At 40.4% G+C, this 22,893-nt stretch overlaps 1 protein-coding gene across 1 annotated transcript in view; it reads left to right on the top strand.

The window, feature by feature from the left end:
• Positions 1-515: 515 nt before the first annotated feature.
• The window catches only part of spock2 (SPARC (osteonectin), cwcv and kazal like domains proteoglycan 2), a 49,516-nt gene continuing 27,138 nt past the window's right edge, over positions 516-22,893 (top strand). The window contains exon 1 of the mRNA XM_015346346.2: positions 516-854. Within this exon, the coding sequence (XP_015201832.1) occupies positions 666-854 (189 nt within the window). The 5' untranslated portion in view covers positions 516-665. The remainder of the gene's footprint in view (positions 855-22,893) is intronic.

Genomic DNA, 22,893 nt, shown 5'->3' with positions numbered 1-22,893 from the left:
GTTGCTAGCACACTTAAAACTTGTTGCGATGGTCCTAGGTGTGGTCTTTACCTGGCACTCCGGTCATTGACATTGTTACCTTATCTGGTTTCTAGTTTTTTATTCCCTTGCATTTTAAACCACTGCCAGTCAGTTTTTTTTCTTCCGGGTAGCCGGTTTTAGGTTTCTGAAGGGGTGTATGTTTGAATGAAAAACAAACGGTTTATATGGTCTGGAAAGAGTATCGAGCTGTTACAACGCACCGGTGCGAAGCTTAACTCTAGCGCCCACTAGAGCCCAGAGTAACGCTCAGGTGTATCACAGGTCTATATTATTACCTTTACTCTTACGATTAGCGAGGGTACGGCAGCTAAAAGCTCTAAACTGTTGTGGAAGCACAGCAATGTCACTGCTTTCTGCATTACAAAATAAAATGATATATAAATGTTGAGCATTTGAACGATCGAAGTGTTACAGTTTTCACAACCTGTCAGTCCGTGTTGGCGCAGACTCTCTCTCTCCCTCGCTCTCTCTCTCTCCCGTTAGCTGTGCGCCTGTAAGGAGAATCTCAATCAGGTCACATTTCGGTGTAGATCCTCCATCTATCTCTCCCCGAGAGGAAGGGAAGTCGGCGAGCGACAAGAAACAATCGCGTCCTCCCTACAGCGGGAACGGTCGGGAGAGCCATGGTCGGCATGAGGGATCTGGGGCGCCTTCTGGTCCCAGTCTTGGTGCTGGTGGGGTCCTCGGCGCAAGGAGACGTGAAGAGTGGCAAAGAAGCAGAGAATGCGGCGAATTTCATGGAAGATGAGCAATGGCTGTCCACCATTTCTCAGTACAGCCGCAAGATCAAACACTGGAATCGCTTCAGAGATGTGAGTCTGAAAAGCAAATTATTCCAGCTCGGTTGTGGGAGTGCACCGATAGCGGAATAAACGCCTTTCCGTGGAAGGCGACAGGTTCACAGGGAAATAAAAAAAATTAAAAAGACCGGCAATTAAATATGCGCTGTATATAGAAGAGATATCACAACAGCTGAATCTCGGTTATCTCGTTTTAGACCAAGATGACTTAATAGATTTCTTAAGTTGTAAAGTGAACGCTGGATCGCTGCTCTTAATTATTAGGAGTTGCACAGGTAGCTAAACGCTAGCCTAAGCCACCGTTACGAAACATCTTTGAATTTGTGCACCACATTACCGACCTTAGCACCGCATGGAATTACCTGTAATCAATGGAGAAAGCCGACATGTACAGAAAATGTTAGAGGGTTAAAAAGTTGTTCAAAACGTAAAACACCGAAGTTTGGATGATTTGCAAGAGTAATTAGATTAAAATTAAGTATTTTTAACAATAATCGGTTTACTAAAGGTAAGATCTTCTAAAAATTGTGATATTTAAAAAAAATTGCATTAGCATCCAAAAACGAATCAATAAAGATGCAGGAAGCAGGGGGTTTAAGTATTTTATATATAATAAGGAGAGCATTACTGGGATAGAAATATTTTGCGTATTTTCCCCACCACAAATGTGACATACATTTAGCAAATCAGTGATCATCCTTAATTTAAAAAAATCACTTGCGCAATTAACTGGATAAATCTGGAGTTTCCATCTGAAGTGTTTAACATATAAAGGTTTTTTGACGAAAATAATTGTTTTAATTTGCTTAACCTGGCAGTAAATGGGAAGTGGGCAGACACCAGTATTAAGTGTGTTCTTTATTTCGGATACCAGTGAATGGGTCAGGCATGATGATGCATATATATTCTCTATATACTGTATGAAGGGTTATAACTGACTATGTCTTGAAATGTATATTAGTAATAGTAATAACAGCAGCATTTTAGGCAAAACATTCAGCAGCGTATGTGTTCCCCCAGTTTACATTGTAGTTTAATCCCAGTTTCATTTAAAAAAAAATCTTGTATTTTCTTTCCAAAATTATATTGAGATGAATGTCTAATAATCTAAGTTATGATTTGCAATAATGGCCTTCTGAGCGCCTGTTCATACAGCAGGGCATTTACTGCCTTAATCAGGTTTACAACAGCAGGACTTGAACCCACAACTCTTTAGTCTTTAACCACTACTCTGCTACTCGCTACCCTTTGAAACCTGATAGCCTGGTGATTTCTTGACCCAATGTTTTTTTTCAAACTAAAGCTGATGAAATAGTATTGGAAAATTGATTAAATTAGAAAGTAGATGCATACTGCATGAAACTGAACATTGTTTCCTCCCACCAACGGCCTGTCCAGTAGGAAGTATCATTCCCTTCAGCACGTCTGGAAACTCGCTCCAGGTGTAGCAGTCTGGTTTAATTTAGTTATTCAGTACTCATTACAGGTTAGGAAAGGGTTTTGTTTACTCTGATTGGATATTTAGTTAGTACCATTAAAGAGGTTTTATTTAATCAGGTATGCCAGTGTATTTCATTTGAATTATATTCATGGGATCTGTGTTGTAATTTGTAATTAAAGATACAAGTATTTTAAGACCCCATCCACAATATATGTCTATTATGAAAATGCAGGGTGGTTATATATAGACATTAAAAGTATTCAGCATGCTTTTGTAATTTTCCAGTAGATTTAAGTGTGGCTCCCACATGCAAGTTCACACAGTGATGTTTCATGCTAATGATTCTAACTTCTCTGAATGGGATTTAGAAAAAACAACCTCTCAAGCTGTTGATTGAAGATGTACATTTTGCGTAACTGTTGGGGGAATTAAGAAAATGGCAACCACAGAAGGATTAAGTGTAAATTACAACAGGATTATAAATGGATAGGTTTTTGCAGCTTTACATGTGTGACTTTGATATTCAAACCAGGCCTTGAGCACGTTCTGAATTCACTGATCAATATGTATTGATCGCCTCACGCCACGTCCTGCATATAAATGTGTTTTACAGCAGCGCAGCATTGAGAAGGCATTCAGGAGTGTGCTGCTGGACTTTTTTTTTGGTATCTCAATCAAAATATTTTAAAACAGCAACGTGTTGTGCTCTCTTTGGATTTGCAGTCCAGCTGAGTTATAAATTGCAGGATGTGCCTGATTAGTAGACGGTAGCATTAGCCACTTCTCCGTTGGAAGCTGAGAGGTAAAGACTGGATATTCTGCTCCCTGCAGAACTCCCAGGCATCCTCTATCAGGACACAGCTGAGGAGGGAGAAGGGCTCCCTGTGATACGACGCTCTGCAGGGGTGTGGTGCTGTTTGTTCAGTGGTCTACCTTTTGAAGAAGAAGGAGGAAGTGTTTTAGAAAAGAGAGCCCAGAATCCTCATGGGGGAACAGCAATGGCAACAGGAGCTGCCTTGACAACACAGCGCAGTGTTTGGAGATTGTAATGAAATCCACCTCCTGTTCAGTTCAATGGCTCTATTTTGCCCCTCTCTCCATTTAGCATGGAGTACAGAGATAAGATTGATGATCAATTACCATATTTCACAATGCAAATGTGTACAGGAGTGTTTCATGAAGCAGAAAGCTAATTAGAACTCTTTTCAAAGCCTGCTTTTCCTCACTTCTTTTCTACAAGCTTAGCATATCCAGTCAGAAGAAGTTAGATATGAAATTAATTTTGAAGGTGTTTATGATTTATATTCAGCATGATTATTTATTTTGTTTTTTTTTATTCTTTAAAAAATAAAAAATATCCAGGCACATTCCTGTATTTCGTGCTTAGTGTTACAGCTCACAGTGAGCTCTTGTTGCTGTCATGGTATGTCTATATAATAAAAATCCAACCACAATGAGTATACTGCACTGTATCCTTCACTGTATACTTCACTGTATCCTTCAGTTTTTATTCCTTACAGATTGTTGCCAATATATATGTAATCCATCATGTAGATTTATGAGAGTGTCAGACACAGACAGAAAGCACTGCTATACTATGTTAATACTGTGTATACCATTTATGGTAAATAGTAATTGTAAATAAGATCATGGTAACTTACCTAATATTCTAGAATTATAGGTAAAACCAAATTTCCCAACTTTTAAAAAGATGTATAGAAACGCAATCAATGCCCATTTGTAATGTGAGCAATGCGTTCCAAAAGAAAGTCCTGTGAATCATGGAACCAAAATGTCCTAAAGCGTTGAAAATATTGCATGGATTGCAATATTGGAAGGAGGCCTTTGGTACATTCCAAAGGCTTTCAAAAATCCTTCACATGGCCTAAATACTGTAGATGCCTTCTATCAAAAGGGTTAATTCACTTTAAACAAATGTTGCCAATGGCTGACTTCCTTAATGGACCAAAATGGTCTTTTCTGTACAAGTATCTTGATTTGAGGAATGGGATTGGAAGAATATGATCCCGCGATGTGGAATGCTGTCCAAATTGAAGCTACTGTGCTCATTTAATTTGTGGCCTGAGTGAGCCCTCGTCTGGACCTGGGGAGGTGAAAGGCCAGTGTATTATTTCTCTGTGCCGCCCTGCATCAGTATTCTCTCGATTTATTGATGGATGGCGGAGTCACCAGAGACTGTACACTGGAATACAAAGCTTCTTTATTCTCCTGTATTTATTATCCTGACATTTGGCGGTCAGTGTTCTGCTCTCACTCCACACGGTGAAAGTGCAAACCACTGTTCACCCTATTTTATGTTACTCAGGGTTTACAGAGTGCTGTTTGTGAGGAAATTAGTAAAATATTCAATTCAACTTTATTGTCATTAAACTTCCACAGGTGCATAGTATAATGAAAAGTGTTTCTCATTAGTCACTCAGGTGCAGTATATAAATAGGACAGAAGATAAGACAATAGACAGTAACACAATAGCAATAACAGTAACATGTAATAACATAACATAAATAACATGTAATCAAGTAATCAAAACTGTGCAAAATTCCGCAAACAGAGAAAATATAACAGGACAAAAACAGTGCAAGGTAATTATTGGAACAGTGCAAAAATAGTATGGTTAATTAATAAATATTAAATATTATTACGACCGGTACAGTTTTACTGGGCTATCGAGGGGACAGTACAATTTCGGCTTACATGTGTGTGTAGTGGTGTAGGAGGACAGTCATTGTGAAAGACGTTAGGAGAGATCATAATATGGTGGGAGGGAGTGGCGGCGTCACCAACTTGACAGCTCTCGGGAAGAAGCTATTTTGGAGTCTAGTTGTGTGCGACTGGAGTGACCGGAACCTGAAAATATGCACCAACTGCAAACATGCTTCTTACAAAACTACTTCCAGGGAAAAATAAAGACAAAAGTCATTGCTGTGCAATACAGCTGCCAAGTGATGATTAATGATAAAAGCTGATTTGTCTCATCCAGCTTCTTATCTGAACCAGCTTCTCATGGCTGCAACCAGATTACAGTCCCCAACAAAACCATGATCTGACCAGTATCTAATCTTATCTGGAATGAACATTAGGCTATTTGTTATCAAATAGGATTAGTTGGAAATCTTAGAGCATTACAAAGCTATGTTTAGATATATGCTATGCAAGAAAATTAATGGTGTACAGAGCTGAAGCAAACCAGATCTAGTTTAAATGAGATTTTAATCTTTTCTGGATCATTATTAATACTGTATATTTAAGAAATATAAAAAAGGGTTATGTGTTGAACAGCACTTATTACAATTTATGAGGTGTAGTTGCCATGCTGTACGATTGTTTGCTTTAAGTACTTCAGAAATTACAGTTTTGTATGTAAATTAGATTTAATTAGAGTATAAATGTCTGTGACATACAATAATGATAGACCGTGAGTATTGCAGATAGCATTATTTTAAATACATTAACCCCTCATAATGATAATGCTGATTCTGGTGCCTAATTCTGTATTTGCCAGCAGCTATTCCACCCTGCAATACACAACTAGCAGCCCACTAAAGCTAAGCAGGTTCGGTACCTGGATGGGAGACCTCCTGGGAAAAGCTAAGGTTGCTGTTGGAAGTGGTGATAGTGGAACCAGTAGGGAATGCTCACCCTGTGGTCTGTGTAGGTCCTAATGCCCCAGTATTGTGACAGGGACACTATACTGTATAAAAGGCACTGTCCTTTGGATGAGAGTAAAACTAGAGGCCCTGACTCTTGGATTATACATCCCAGGGCGTTTCTCAAAAAGAGTAGGGGGATAACTCTGTTATCTTGCCCAAAGCTCCCCCTGGCCTTTACCAATCCTAATAATAACCCTAATAATCCCCAATGAATTGGTTTCATCACTCTTCTCCTGCTCCCTGATAGCTGATTTGTGGCAAGTGTACTGCTGAACTCTGGCTGCCATCACATCACCCAGGTGGGGCTACACATTGGTGGTCATGAAGGAGAGTCCCCATTACCTTTAAAGTCAATTGTAAGAGGAGTGTCCAGAAAAGGTCAATATAAGTGTAAGGAATTATTCTTAATTGGAGTTAATTGAAACACTGGAGTCTAATATGTTTTATTATCTTCCTTGCCTACTCAATAATTTTTCCCCTCTTTGGATAGGGAGCAAGAAAAAAAAACTCTTACTGGTCTGCCTGTCTTGAAACAAATATATTTCATGTTTATTTAATGCTTTACTATTAGTAATTTTGTCTTTGAGTACATACATAGAGTGAAACAAGCAAAAATAAGGAAATACATTGTTTTTCCTTTATGGTCAGGATTTGTGTTTAATTGTTTTATGTCCAAATTAGTTTCCTCCTCCTTTTATGGGCAGAAAAGTTTGAATTCATGTTTTTGAGGAGAGGGGTCAGTGTGTCACTTGAAAGGGTTTGCTGCTTGCTTTTGAAGACAAATCACATGTAAATAGTAATTTTACAAAGATTACAAAGGTTGGATATTTTTATTAACCGGTTTATAGCACTCTAGTACAAGAGCTATGTTTCATTGTTTTTTTTTTCCATTTTCCGAATAAGTGAGATAAAAAGCAATTAAAATTCTAATTTCTAGGAGTGAAACTTAATAATAGATTAAAAACCAGCAAGCTGCTCTCAGTGGGATACAGCCTAATTAGCCAGGACGTTTGGTTTAAGATGCAACACGAAATCTGCAATGATTAAATCTGTGCTGTGCTATACCTCCTGCCCCTCCTCTTGCTTTTACTTGCCTCTGGTTTTAAAAAAGGCCGCAGTGCATTAACAGGGGGCTGGGAAGAGAGTATCATCCTGGATCAATTTGTTTTCACTGTCCTTAAGCAATCCGCGTGGTGTAGATGCCCACGGAGATTGCCAGAGCTGAACTGTATTTCCGTGAGCTCCACACAAAATGAACGCATGTACTGTACAGGTACAGTATGTGCTACTTGTCATTACAACGGAAGGCTGCTGAGAAAGAGCCTCCTCCTACAGTCAGCCCCTCCGTGACCCACTGTCTCTGCTTCTTTGTGTGAGTGGAGGTGGAGGTTTTGATGTTTGCCTTGCTCCACCTGCGTGGTCTTGCTCTGTCAACTACATGTAGATGATGCACAGTGTTTTGTTAGACTTTGTATTAGTCTCCAGTAAAATGATAACAGAAATGAGTCGACTCGGAACTTGTGCGTAAATAAAATGTTGAGTAGCGTGTAAAGCCAAAATTCGCGGTAGTCAAATTTTACCATATAACCCTAATATAAACGCCTTACTAACCTCTTATGGTAATTTAATATATTAAATATAAGCATAAGAACAGTAAATAACATGACTGTATAGGCTCATTAACCAGCTCTTGTAGGCGTGCTTGGCGAATTTTTCAGATAAAGCATTTTTCAATACTTTTTATTTTCCGAATACGTAAGTTGAGGGCGCATAAGTTGCCAGTCGTCTGGACGTTTCCTGTTTTCTTTATGAGCTTCATCTGAAGATATGCAATATTCTATTGATTACTAATAAAGTTTTGTTGTTGTAATTTACTTTAGATATGACGTATTTTATTGTAGCCCATTCATAGTTGTTTAATGGGTTTCTTTCCATTCAGCATGTACCGTCCATTGACGTAGAATTAAAATGTGGTATTTAGCCAGTAAATGTATTTTTTTCATCCAGCAGAACGCAATCGAACAATCAATGACACAGCAGAATTGTATTATCAGCTCTCCTAGGGCTTATCGTAGTATGCATAGGAAAACATTTGGAAATTTGGTAGAGTGACTACTTTTGAGTGACCACTTAAGCTTTTATTGATCAGAAACCCACAACACAATTAAAACAGTGCTTCAGTCGATGCGGTGCTGTTGACTGTAATAGAACAAAGCTGATTACCATACTTTGCTTCACTGGTCCCTACTTGCAATGATCCAAATTGCTGTGGAGCTCAGCTTGTTTCAGACAGTGTTACATACAGGAGGCAGGGCTAATTCTAATCACGATAGCGGAGGTCTTTGTTTTTAATATTTAGACGATCCAAAGGTTAAGAGGGTGTGTTTTAAGGCTTTGTTTGGTGTACCGTTTTATGAAACTGAGTTAAATGGAAAACCTGCACATTGCAGTGGAAGTATTATAGGGGGAGGATATCTTGTAAAGCTTGCACCTCGTTCATCCTTTCATCTCTGCCTCAGGGATGCCAACCAGAATGCACGCAGTAGTGACAAGACTGAGGTCCTTTTCATTCCGAGGAACGTGTTGTCGCCGATATTCATTCCTGGAAGGCCACAGTCTGTCAGGATTTACAGTCCTCCTGATTAATGTCCTCAATGAGTAACAGCCTAGACACAGTGGTACGATAGACCAGTTAAATGAACAGTTGATACGAATCCAGTCATTAAGTGTCCAGGGTGGTAACACAGTGACCCTTCAGGACTAGGGGAATATCAGTGACCTGCCATCCTGCAGTTGGCTTTGTTCCATCATTCTCTCAATACATAGTATTGAACAGGAATTCCCAGTCCCCCATACCTACTGGTTTTATTGCAGCTGGGTTCTTCACTCAAATGAGTCCGTAACTGAATCAGCAAGCTGCTCAGTTACAGCCTTGCCTTTGTAAGTTTTTTTTTCCCCCACTCAGAGATAGGAGATTTTGTGTTACTTAAGAATACAGTAGTTCAAAGGCAGATGTCCTACATGTTAAAACATCTAAAGTTTTAGATCTCTTAAGAGTTTGTTTATCTGAATGAGTGTTCAGGTAGATCAATACCAGAGAGGTGTGTGTGTTAAGGGGGTTGGGGTTGCCAGGACTGAGAGCCCCTTTTTTGATAGAAAAAATGTCATGTTCTGGTGCTGCATGAAAGTGGAGAGCCACATCAACAGAGATGCTTTTGTGTCCTCCAGTGAGGGATTTACTTGGCTGAGGAAGATGTACCGGGCTTCGATTTGCAGATTTTGGGAGTGTAGAAGTGACTAGGAGCTGGGGGTTGTGGGTTCTAATCTTCGGTGGGATATCTCAGTCTCATTGTTCCAGCAACCCCCCTGTTGTTTAAATGGGTTTCCAGATTGTCATCACTTCAACTCAGTGGTCAAATAACATTTTCAGAAATTTCACGTGGAGAATTATGTACTGTTGCAATCCATAGATACTTGAACATTGTGTGTAGATGTGTTGAGCTCAGGAGACCATTAAAGCCATCCTTGGTTGCCTGTTTCTTCAACCACAATATCTCACACATGTCGGTAAGGGGAGCAATGTCTCATAGGAGGTTTTTTTTCCCCACTGTAACTCCAGATCTACATCCTCAATATGAATTTTGTCACCTTTTCATTTCTAAATAAAAGGGGATCAAAAGCTTTTACGTGCAAATTTATAGAGCTTCATGTGAGTTACAGCTGAAATTTCAGAAACTGCTACAAAAATGTTAATCTGTGGTAAAAAGCCAGTTTGTTTTCAAATATTAATTTTTTAAATCCTAGAACATTCCAGGATTATGGAGCTGAGAAAAGTTTTAAAGTAATCAGTTGGGCAGCTGCTTTATTTTCAGAAGGGCATTTGGTGACTTTCCAATATCATATACATCAGTTAGGAAATAATAAAGCTATAGCCATGGTCAGAACTACCTTTCGCAGTGATTATATATATATATGGGTCTGTCTGCACACACTAATCAAACCTGCTATATAATGTTGCTTTGAATTCATTCAGGTCAAGCAAGGTTTAGAACTGATGGTTTTCATGGCTGCATTTCTCCCTGGCATGTAATTTTATCTTTCTTTTTTCCTTCTGCCACTCCAGATTTCCTTCTGAGCATACTTTTCCATCTGTTCACTGTGTGCTGTGCTTTTGCCTAGTCTGTTAAATTTTCTCCCAGTGCACACATATATACAATTCCTCAAAAAAAAAGCAAACCATACCAAAAAGAAAAAAAATAGGTCCTGAGAACTCCAAAATAAAATATTTGTTTTGTGTCAGCTTCTGTACAGACTTTAAGAGCATAGGATGCCTAGAATACTTGTTTCCTTATGAAGTAGCATTGATTGCTGAGCTTCATTTCAGGCATCCAGTTATGAACTGTTCATTACTGGTTATAAGGCCTGAGGCCAGAGAGTAGATTTCAAAATAAGCAATCTTAATTGTATGTGGTTCAGCATCTTCCATCTTCAAAAATTAGACAACTCCTAATCATAAAAATACTTCGATCATCCTTTGATTTATTAATTTTTAAGTACTATATGTAATTCACTCCGTAGATTTAATATGGACTGATGACCTCCAGAAATTATTAATGTGTTCCAAAATTCTCTAGTATTAGTTTTGGCAGCGGCCTGTGCGTGGAGTAAAAAACTCCTTGTTCAGCCACGCGCTGTTATTAAAAAGAAAAAGGACACACGATGAAGACTAAACAGACTGTCTCAGCGGGATGACATGTTTTTTTTAAATCATCAATTCATAGCCCCCTCTTACAACATGAAAACTCCCGCATTAGTGCAAAAGCCTGCTGTGGTCATTTCCAGAGCCCTGTAATAACGGACTGTCTTAACTCTTACATTACACCTTTGCACTTGATTCCATTATGTGCCAGACTGAGATATATGACAGTAAATGCTGCACCCAGAATAGTCGGACAGTCTCCTCTTCGCAGTGCTCTGAGAAGGAGCTTGTTAAAGTGCACTGCAGCTCTCAGTCTGGAAGGAGCCACATGGAGCTGCTCCTGCTTTGCCACCCGCTGAATTTTTAATGAGTGAAAATTGCTTTCTCCTTCGTAGAAAATGGTCCCTCAGTTCTTTTGTTTTTGTCCGTGGTGCATGAATAGCACATCGAGGCTTCGCTCATGGAAGACGTTTTATTTCCTGTGCTCGCTGGTTCTCGTTTGTGCCTGATGCCTGGGATGAGATGATGGATACTGGGACTTCTTTGTGTGCAATGCAGGAAGCTAGCCCTTCGGCAGAGCAGGCGCTGGGCACGAGGCTGAGAAACATGCTCTGAGGACGGCCAGCGCCAGCGAGGATCTGTATCTTGCCCAGAGAAAACTACACTAGTCGAATCCTGTGAAGGGAAAAAGAATTGTACTGGTTACATACAGTGACTAATGCTTTAAAAATATATTCAGCCCATGCGAAGAAAGTACTCCTGGTGGAAACCTTTTTATATCAGATTTAAATTTTAAATTTAAGCAAGATTTTGACCCAAAATGCCAAGCCCATGTTCCATGGGGTCAGGAAGAGGCAGGGTTTGCAGTTAGTGCACAAATAACCTTTGTTGTTATTAATTATGAGTTAAAAAAATTGATCTCATACCAATTAGACATAGAGGAGCGTTATGAACTGTTCCAGTAGGGTGAAATGCCTGATGATTGTGAGGCAGAGACAAAAACAGGTTGAGAAAGTGTGCAAATAGGGGCGTTATAAAAACATGAGTCTCACCCACTTCAGAGTGTGAGCGTTTGCTATTTAATTACTGTTTAAGTGCCTAATTAACTAACATATGTTTCCAAAAATATGATTTGGTGATGCTTCTGGATAAGAACGCGTGTGTGAGTGGATCAGACAAACACAAGGAGCCCTTTGAAGGAGTTCATATGGTTTAGTTGGTGTCAGACAGTACAAAAGGTTCTCTTACGTTGCGTGAGTATTAAGTATTAAGAAGGGTCTTGTACGACGGCTTGCTACAACACTGCCTACTCCTGGGATATGACTTTTAACAAACATGAAAAAACTCTTATAGTCCAATGATTGCTTTCTCTGCAACCTGTCTTCATTCGAGCGGAAAGTGTTTGTCTCTTTAAATTATGGAAGCAATGCATCTTGTGGCCCTCACCATATTTCTCATCATTGTTACAGTCTATGAAAATAGCAAGAGTTTTGAAAAATCTACATTTTAATGTTAGGTTCAAGGCAAATAAATCTTTAAGATCACTTATGCTTCATACACGGGTTTTCAATTAAGAGCTTAAGTCTCAAAAACAAAACCAATAGCAAAATGATGCATTTTAATTTTTATGAAAGAGACAGATTCCAGGGTCAGACCATCAACGCTACCATCTGTGGGTTCTACAGCATGGTAACTTGTTAGATCTAGATGGTAAGTATCAAGGTATTGGTACTGTATACATTGGATAAAACTACATTGCTTTATTAAAAGCACAGGTTACTTCAAATTGGAGGTCACTGATTTGGCGGGCAGTCCAGAATGAGCCAGCTGTGATCTAAGGGAAACCTGAGGTCTCTAGGAGGGCATGTTGGTCATCTTCTGGTCTTTGGAAGAGTGCTTGCTGCAGAATGAAAGTTCCTTTTCTTGAAAATGTGGGAACAATAACTGCATGTCATAATGTTGTCTATGCCAGTCAGACTGCGGTGGTCTGCCTTGTTCTGGTACTGTGGAAGGTCACCACAGCTGAAGGCACTCTTGAGATACTGTGACACCAGGTCACATTTCATTTCAATGCTTTTCAGTGGCTTAATTCTATTGGAAAGTGTCTGAATCTAAATTTCATTAGCTGTGGGCTAATGGTTGAAAGGTTACCAAGGGGTCATGCCCTGAGTCACATCACTTTCTGTCTGCTAAATCGGAGAGCGTGCATAGAATGCTTGTTTTGGTGATACATTTCCAGTCCATTTTCTACTTAAACCCTCCAGTTTGAAATCACGGTTTGTAAATCAGTTGCGTTTCATGGCTGTGATTTGAACCTGGGACAGGGAGGATCAGCTGGAGCTTGCATGTGCCGTTCTTCAAAACGCTGAGGCCCTTCAACCCACCCAGCTCAGTAAGCAGTCCTCATCCAGACATTGTTTCAAAGAAGCCAGATTGGCACTGAATTCATGTGTGGGCGGCATGTTCCAGATTCCCGCATATGTCTTCATGCTCCAAGTCCCACAGAGCCTACCGGACAGTTACTTTCATCACTCATCATTGATTGATGGATCTTCTGCTGGCGACACTGCTGGCCTAAGAGGGTTGGCATCCCATGGGTCACTATTGCAGAGCAAGATGAGGATATTCTAACCAGCTCAAGTCCAGCCAACACCAGGGCTGCTCAGACAAATGTGCCCCACTGCTGGGCCAAGCCTGGTTACGGCTGGCTGAAGACACGACTTGTCACTGCCTGGTGTTAGGTGTCCCCAGTCATGCTCCTGGACAGGCCAGTGTCTCTGCCGGTTTTCCAGGTCCCCATAAAGCTGCAGGTTCGAATAAGTCATTAATGAGCTGTTCCAGGTCATATGACTGGAGACCCCTGATCCAGGCCATAGGCCTGAACGTAGACTCTGAACAAGCCTTTGCTGGTACAGCCTCTTGGGAGCAGCCTGTTATTGTTTTCTGATGTAGATCCTACATATGAAACATACAGTATGAAGCAAAAACAAATACTGTATGTTTAGAAGAAATGCTTATGGTCTTGGCTTTCATCCAGCCAACATATGACAACATCAGTGTTGATCTGGTAGATGATTAATAAAAGTCTCTGAGTCCCTGCAAATTTGGATCTTCTAGGCAGTTAAAATATTGTCATACATATCCCAAAGCAAAGTGAAAACCTTATGCATCTCAGATTTGATTGTTCTCGCCTGGGTATTTTGTTATTATGGAGGTCATTTTTTTTCACTTGGTTTTGTTGTGGCACATCCTATTACGTGTCTCTCTGTGGAAGTGTAAGTTGTTGTTTGTGAATCGATTAGTGTTTGACATCCTCTGACACCTGAGCTGCTGAAAGAGACCATAAGAACAAGGATTCCCAAAGACCAGTGGAAGGAAGTGGCAGCAGCAGATCTGTTGTACAGAGAAGGTTCCCAAGAGTCAAACGTGAAGGGTAATTGGCTTCTTTATGTGACCTGGCAGAAAGACCTGAAATAATTTCCCTGGTGAAATAGGTAACATGAGCAGTGAGTCCAGCTAGAAATAACAACCGAGAGGTGTTCAGTGCAAATAAGAAGGTAGCAAGGCCTCTTGGAACCCTGCAAAAAGATGTGAGTTGTACATTGCTGACGAGACAATGAGGCACAATCCCGAAAATCTGCTCATACAGAAAAGCAAAGCACCACTCTTATTTAGGTGCAATTTTAATTCTAATTCAGTTTTTCCACATACTAGGTTATTCTAAAATATTAGCCCTCTCGAAGGCTTTTGCTTGGCTTATAACGTTCCATAGATTTTCCATGTATCACAATGAAGCAGAACGTTGATCTTAATGAAAGTGAGGATGGAAACGACTTAATTTTTATCCCTCTGCTGTTAGAATCCTAACAGAGGGCTGAAGTAATAGAGGCCGTTGTGTTAAAGGTCAACAGGCAAAGATGGTAATCCAGTCCTTAATCTGTGCCGCAGCTGGAGCTGGAGCGATGCAGGCAGGGAAACAGTCCTGTAGTTTTCCCCGCGGAGACCTTTTCACTTCTTTCCCTCCAAAATATCCTAAGGGCCTGTGGAGAGAACCTTAGCCGAGAGCATGAACGTTCTGTTTTTCACTGGCTTGCCAACAGGGAAAGTGTTCATGCTGCGTTAAGTGTTTGCCAGTGTGGCGGCTAACATGCAGGGGGTAAATCCCTGGTGTGAATGCTGCTCCTTATGTGCTCAGAGCCCCTCTGCACTTGATTGTTGTAGAATTAAAGGCCAGCCCTCCCACACACACACACACACCACTGGGTTTCCTGGCGCGTCAGTGTTGCTCGGGCCTCTCTGGGTGTCTCCCACCTCAACAGCAGGGCGGAGATGCGGGGAGGGACGTGAGCTGGATCGATGAGGAATGGCGGGGCCTACTGTACCTTGCATGTTTTAGTCAATGTGTTCGTGTCCCTGCTAATCTGCCAGATTGCGGTCGGTAATAGATATGCAGAACACAGGCATATTGAGATGACCTTAATCAAGCAAAGCTCGCCACAGCGGGAACAGGCTGCCGAGTGGAATGGTTAATGGCTTTTCTTCAGCTGAAGGAGTGCATCAGAATCTCATTTATTGTTGATATACTTCAAGAGATGTGTGAGGCACCAAAGAGACATCCACTGGTTTTAATTCGTATTCAGGCTATCGAGGACATTAGGATTTACATGCACACCGAGAGGAAGAAGGAAAACCTCCGTGAGCAGGCAGTGCAAGGCAATTTGTGTTCATTCCCCAGACAGATATGAGATCAATTTAATTTAACCATCCAGGGCACTGATGTGCTCAGCTATACTGTTGGTATTCATTTTATTTTTATATCAGTATTTTTATTCATTACTCTTTCAAAAATAATCAACAGTAAATTACTTAAATTAAATTAAATGACTATTACTACTACAATTGCTAAGAAGAAACCTGTCACAGATATGTACTTACTGCCCTTTGCCTTGTAGCACTGCTTAAAGTAATTATTTTGTTCAAATACCCTTAAACATTGGTAATAATTATTTAAAAAGATAAGTAATTGGACTGGAGCTACATGAATAGTTTGTCCTGTGTCTTATTTCCTTTTATACCCTAACCTTTTCTAGGAAATGTAAGTTGTTTTTAATATGGTACCAGTGTTAGACAAAGAAGTGAATTCACATAACACTGTTTAATTGCATTGTATTCAAAGCAGTGTTTCACTGCGTGAAGTTTCTAGTAACTTGATTTTTACAGTTATAAATGCAGCCTGCCTTGTATTCATTGAATCATAGCATCAAGTCAGCCTAATTCAGTTTCTACAAGATGGTTATCAATTTAATTTGTTCAAGAAATTCACCAAACGTATCTGCACCTCTGAAGCACTATTACTGGTATTGATTTTTCCTCTGACTGGAGCTGGTAGTGTCTGACGCTTTACTTTCAAGAGTGAACATGATGTTAATACAGGTAAGCGGACCAAGTTTGATTTCTGTACATTAGATTTTTTGAAAACATTGAATAGTTCCATGCAAACTATGGTAATGCTTCCTGTAAAATGAAGTATAACTCACAGTACTGAAAGAGACATTTGCATGATTATTCAGAAACAAGGACGACTCCCCTTGCTCCAGCTTGAATTCAATTGGAGTTGCCTGTGAGCTCTGAGCACGCCCAGCACCACTCATTAGACAGCAGGTAACTCCTCCATGCCTAAACACTGGGTCTCTTATCGCGGTCTAGGTTTCAGAAAGGGTTGACGTCACTTCTGCAACTCTCTTGGTACAACGAGTCCTGTTACATAGATATGTCGTTGTTTTGTGACCTTCACCTTACCTGGCAGTTTGGATACTCATTGAGACCATCACGGAGTTGTGCAAACAAAGGTATCAGATTTTCTCTATTGCAGGTTTCTTAATATAGTCCTAGATTGAATCAAAGTGTAAATGCCTACAGGGATTAGGAGTCCTGAACCACACTAATTTTAAACTCGGTAGAATTTGCCAGTGCCTGAAGAGATACTAGCAGTTCTGAAAGGAAGCCTGGTTAATTTGTATGACAGTCCTTGCCATGATGTTAAAGTGTCTGTGCTTAGTTGCAGTACAGTATGTAGTCATTTCAGTTAGAAGTATTGTGTGACAAAAGGTTTGCAATTCAGCTTTAGAGCCTTGCTCGGTTTCAAGCCTACTCATGTTAGAAGATATAATCTAAACATGGAATGATCCCCTTTCTTGCATGGTGATTTCTAGGTGCAAAATCAAGGATTCAGAACAGTACGACACAATGTCCTTTTCTCAAGCAGAGTGTTAGGAACTCATTTTCATGCAGTCAGGTGCATGTGGTGGGTAGTAGCAGGACTGTGGGTCCTCTTCTGGTTGTCCTAAACTCCATGTCTGTTGTAATTTTTCAAAAACCTCGTGAAACCTTGATTTCATTCACAGATTCGTAGAGACTGGGTTCCATATGGCACCAGAAAAGTTCCCATGTGGAGTGCAGACAAGATCTCATGTAATCCAGAGATTGCTATGTCACACCTGGGTTAGGTGTGCTGGCCCAGCTGATACTGGGAATCTTCAGTAGATGGAACACAGCTGCTGGAGTTGAACTGGGTGTCCTAATGTCACACAATAGAAACCCCTATGCATGTCTAGTACTCGTGGTGGGGAGTGTGACAAGTCAAAGCTGCACCCGTCCATAGTGTGATGCCTTAATCTCTGCTGCAGACATGTTGATGGTCTGGCAGCGTCACCTTCCGTAGGGCCTGTCCGTATTGATTTGATCTCTCCTCTGCTGGTATGGGAGTTGTAGCAGTCGCTTGGAGCTGATTAATGATTAGCATTTGCAAAAGTAAAAAAAAGAACATTAAGGAAGTCTGTAAAAATAAAAGAGATTTCACTGTACCACCCAGCCTTTAAAAGTGCGTTTATTTCCATTTCATGAGCTGGATGAAAGTGATGTTCTTCCTTTGCACTGCTGTGTTCTTGAGAAGGTAATCCACTACTGTGCTCTGTTTTTGCTGCTGGATTGATTTGAGGAATTTTTTTCCTGTTCGTTTTTTAGCTAAACCCCCCTCCCCAGGTTTGGATTACTCTGGGCAGTCTGAAAGCTTTCCCAAGCACTTCTCCTGCCTGGGTGTGCATTTATACACGAAGAAGGGTCTGCGAGGGCACCATCCTTCAAGTCAAAGGAATGGGCAAAGAGAAGCCCTTTCGAGGAGCTGCTGTGCTAGTAATTAGAAAACCCCAGCTGGAAGGCATCCTGCGTGAATCATGTAGGAGGCTCGCTTTGTGATGTAACTCCTTGCACTGCAAGCATATCTACCTTGCCAAAACTGAATGTATCTCCTTGCTGAAACGTCTGGAGATAACAGTGGGGAAAAACATTATTTTTTTTACAATGAAACAGCTTCTTCCCAGCTTAAATGACTTTTTTACAGCTACGTTCATAGGAATCTCAGTGGAAAAGCCCGGCGCTCTCTCTTTTTTTTTCCGTGAGGTGGATGTGTAGGTTTGTGCTGCCGGGCGTTCGCTGTCTGTTGGAAGCTCTAATATGAGGTCGTGAAATGAAGGCTCGCTTCATTCACAAAGCGAGCAAGCAAGTGGAAAAAAACGACAGGCTAAGAATGAAGACTGAGTTCACACGTTAGCCAGTTTATTTGCTAGCTGCCATTTGATATCAAATGAAATGAGATAGGCCACTGCAGGGGGAGAGGGAGAATCAGCAGTTCGAGAAATTGAAATTACTCGGCTTTGTAGAGCTGAAGGAGAGTCTACAGTTACTCCTCCAGCTATTTGATTTTCCAAGGTGATAGTACTTCTAACCCCTCACCCCAATTTTTGCTTTATTGATGGAGAGCTTGCAGATCCCAGGAAAGCAGCGTCCTTTGTTTGAAGGAAAAAAAAAAATCACATTCACAAGAAAAGAAGAGCTTTCTTCCTCCAGGTGGGGGGTGGGATTCCAAAGTACACCACCCACCGCACACCGCATTGCAGACACCTGCCCTCTGTAATGGTGGAGCTGCTTCATCACCAGCTCAGGATTGTCTTCCCCATGCCATGAAATAAACATTCTTCTTCTTTTCATCACACTTCCAACATGTGTAAGGGACCTTAGAGCAGCAGTGGAAACTGAAACTGTTCAGTGCTTTCAGGTCATATAACATTTCATCTGGATTATTGCTAAAATACAGGATGTTAATAAATCTCAATTTGTCCCATTGCAGATTTAATTAAATGCATACTTACAGTACCCTGGGCATTGCCAACTGTGTGTATTTTTTTATCATTACAGAAAAAACTGTAGATCCCTGAAGGACATGCAAAACTAAATAATACTCTGAATCTTTGGCTCATGAAACAAATTTACTGGAGTCATTCCTGGGCATGCTCTAAAATGAATTGATATTCTGACATTCTCCATAGGCATGCACAGCACTTACAAGAGACAGATAAGCATCTTCCAGCTGTATCGTGCACAATGTTTCAGTGTGTTTTTCATTTTTCACTTTTGTTTTGTGTCTTTATGTGAGAGCTGTGAGAGCTGTGTCATAACCTTTTTTATAACTTTTGTTTTTGTGGTGTAAAGAATTGTGATTCTGAGGTGTTATTGTTATTTTTCAAGTGTGGCACCCTTATTTTCATATGAAGGCATTTGTCTTAACCAGGTTTTTGCTTTACGGAGAATCAAATTTTTCATCTCCAGAATAAGTTTGCAGAGGACATTCATGAGATTTCAAAGCACATCATATTATAGAGTATCATCAGACCCATCGTACAGGTATGTGGATGCCAAACAAAATAGGTCGTGATTTCTCATCTCATCCCAAGCACATATTGTTTGTGAGAATGCAGCGTCCATTGTACTTAAGTATTCTGAATCAGTTTGATTGGCTGTACATTCATTGACACACTTATTAAAAGCTGTTCTTTTAAGGTTAGTAAGCTTTTGATGTCTTGTCTGTGTTTGTTTCTAATTTCAGGCTAGATTTAATGCACTATGAAGCAATAAGAAACATTTTCCAATATTTCTGATGACATTTAGAGCTTGTTTTATTACCAGCTTGTGTAATTGTGTGGAGCGGACAAAAGGTCCTGCTTGCTAGCTGATGTATGGGCTCTACACAATGGCTATTCAGTTACGGGAATAAACTAGGCCGCTGCTGGTATTTTTGTTATATGGATGTTTGGAATGACCATCTCCTGAGTGGCTTTACAAGTACAGCCATTTGCCCAAATGCAGGTTAAGCTCCTCTGTCTTCAATTCAATTCAGTTCAACTTTATTGTCATTAAACTTACACAGGTGCATAGTATAATGAAAAGTGTTTCTCATTAGTCACTCAGGTGCAGTATATAAATAGGACAGAAGATAAGACAATAGACAGTAACACAATAGCAATAACAGTAACATGTAATAACATAACATAAATAACATGTAATCAAGTAATCGAAAACTGTGCACAATTCCACAAACAGAAAATTTAACAGGACAAAAACAGTGCAAGGTAATTCTTGGAACAGTGCAAAAAAATAGTGTGGTTAAAAGTAGTATGGTTAGTTAATATTAAATATTATTATGCCTGTTACAATTTTACTGGGCTATCGAGGGGACAGTTCAATTTTGGCTTACGTGTGTGTGGTGGTGTAGGAGTACAGTGGTTGTGGGTTCGAGGCTGGGTCAGGTGACTAAATGACTGTGACTGGGATTCCCCAAGCAGTGGCCCACTGTTAGCTGTGCACCGCTGAGAATGGGGGTGGGATTAGTTGGCCTGGGCTCTCATCTCCCAGTGACAAGGCGCCCCCTGTGGCCTCCTGACCCCTTGCAGGCATGTGGTGCTCTGATGCGCCTCTCCTCCAATTAGCGGTGATCCTTCGGTATGGAGCTGTGCTGCCTGTGACGTACTGAAAGAATATCGAAGCTAGGGAGGGTCGGAGGGGTCTGCCTATACCTCCTCATTCTCCCCCGTGTGCGGTCGCGGCATTCACAGCTGTGAGCTGACACATGAAAAACCCAAATCGGGTGGGTAGAAGAAAAATCATAAATTTAAAAAAGAAAAAACTGGCAGTCTTGCAGTTCGGTCTTATCTGATGTGGTTATTGGGTACACCGATTCTCTGTAGCTGAAGAAATTTAAAACACCAGTTGAATTACAATAGGATGAAGCCCGAGATCAAAATGCTGATACAGGCGCCAGCGACAGAAGCACACAAAGGGAAATAGAACTCGGCATCTTACACATGACAGCCCTCCTGTAACACAGGACGGCCGTGATGCACATGAGAAGATGGTGATGAATGACTCGCAAGCGTGCTGCAAATTGGTGGTGTGAGCAAATCCAGTTTGTTGCTGGTCTATTAGCTCCTTGGCAACCGCTGAACAGCTGCCTTAGAAATAGCCACTGCAGCCCTCCAGCGAGGCGCTGAAATCTCTGCCTGTGACGACCCCACAGCGACTGCAAACAAGCAGATAAATGTACAGACAAGACTACTATTATGCGTCCTGTGAACACTTAACCGTCTTTATGCTGCTGAAGACAAACGTTAAAAAAAATCTAGATAAATTGGGGCGATTCAGCTTCTTCTCAGAAGAGAACGTTTTGTTGCTTTAGAAAATTAACTTTCAGTTAAAGCCCCCCACATTGTGCTATTTACGGTACAGTAGTTGTTTTTCTTGTTTTTTTTACGACCTTTATTAAGATTAAGGACGTGTACCATCAATAGATCAATCAGCCTTATTCTAGTCACCTTGGTAGAGTAATTACTGTAATGTACTTAAGTGTCGTAATTTTTGCAAAAGGCAAATTGTAACAAATTGCTGACAAACTAAGAGTTTCAAAACAGATGAAGAATCAGGCAGTCATAATTCAGCATGAAGTGCAGGTTTAATTGGGTCAATTATTATGACTTTTTGTCTGTAAGATACTTATATTGATGTACAAAAGAAACAACATTGTGGTCTAATTACCAATTACCTGTTACCTATGGAGAAGTCTTTTCTGTTTGATGGTGAATATAGCAAAAAATAATGAGATCTTCTACCTCAATAAATCGATATATGAAGTTAATGTAAAAATTAGACCTGTTTTTTGTGCATCTGTACATATTTTCTCTGAATTCGATTGCGACAAGATGTTTTGAACCTCCCATTATTCTTTAAAGGGTCTTTGAAAGTAAAAAAAAAAAGTAAAACACCCTATAGTTCCTTTTAAAAGTTCCCGTGTTGTCTCCCAGAATCTTGTTAATAACAAGAATGTAAATATGATCAATATGCATTTCAGCACCGATAAGGCCTGTCAAAAACAGACATTGAACTCACCACACATTTCAGAGAATGGCTGATATGTAAGCATTTAAAGGAAAGAGTGAACAAATAGAGCAAGCAGATTATCCATCCTCAGGCTGTGGTCAGATGTATTTATACTGTGAGAATAAAGATTAAGGAAGAATATTCTTATGAAAAATGAAGGATTGCTGCTCTTTTCTGCCCAGCACCTGCATTTCTCTAAGCTTTGACACTGCAGGATTTTCTCTCCTGAGTTTCTGCTACAGTGTTTGGCTTCTCTAGGTTATTCCAGTCACAAAACTGAAACAAACATTTAAATTGTTGTCTTTACACGTCTCTCTTCTAATCCAGACATTCTGTTTCTGTTTGATCTCGGCAGCAAGTCAGTCAGAACGACAATTCAACTGCAGCCCTCTTAGTATAATACTGCACTGCACATGATGGATTGAGGGCAGCTAGGAGGCACAGATTTCTCAGCTGGAGCTCTTCAATATCTAGGTCCATGTACACAGTGTAAGTGATGCTTCAACACCACTTAAAGAAACACACAGACCTTAGGGACTAATTGCTGCAAATTGCTGATTGCTAGAGCCTGAGGATGAGTGATGCCACTTTTTTGGATTTGGAAAGGAAACATTTCAGGAAACTGGGTTTTAAGCCCCTGCACAGCACACTAGGGACGACTGGGGAATACTTTTTGCATATGTGAAATATGTTTTAAATTGAATGTCCAAATTCTTTTGTTTTAAAATCATTCCTGCTGTATTTTATATTTGAAGGCACACAAGTTTACAGCAGTAAGTAAGCACATGTAAGTTTAGCAAAGAAATCCGAGCCGTTTCTTTTCTTGAATGCTGAATAAATTGCAGATCGACCCTGCGTTAACGCACATAAGTGAACACTGTGCAATATCAACATGGAAAATGACTCAGAAATCAATGGATACAGTTCAGTATTGGGTTTTTTTTCCCCACAGCACAGGTTTTCCAGAGTCATATG

The sequence above is a fragment of the Lepisosteus oculatus genome, chromosome 4 (assembly GCF_040954835.1).
Source record: "Lepisosteus oculatus isolate fLepOcu1 chromosome 4, fLepOcu1.hap2, whole genome shotgun sequence".
Classification (NCBI taxonomy): domain Eukaryota; kingdom Metazoa; phylum Chordata; class Actinopteri; order Semionotiformes; family Lepisosteidae; genus Lepisosteus; species Lepisosteus oculatus.
Note: the sequence above shows the minus strand (reverse complement) of the source record. Positions and strands in the feature narration are given on the sequence as shown.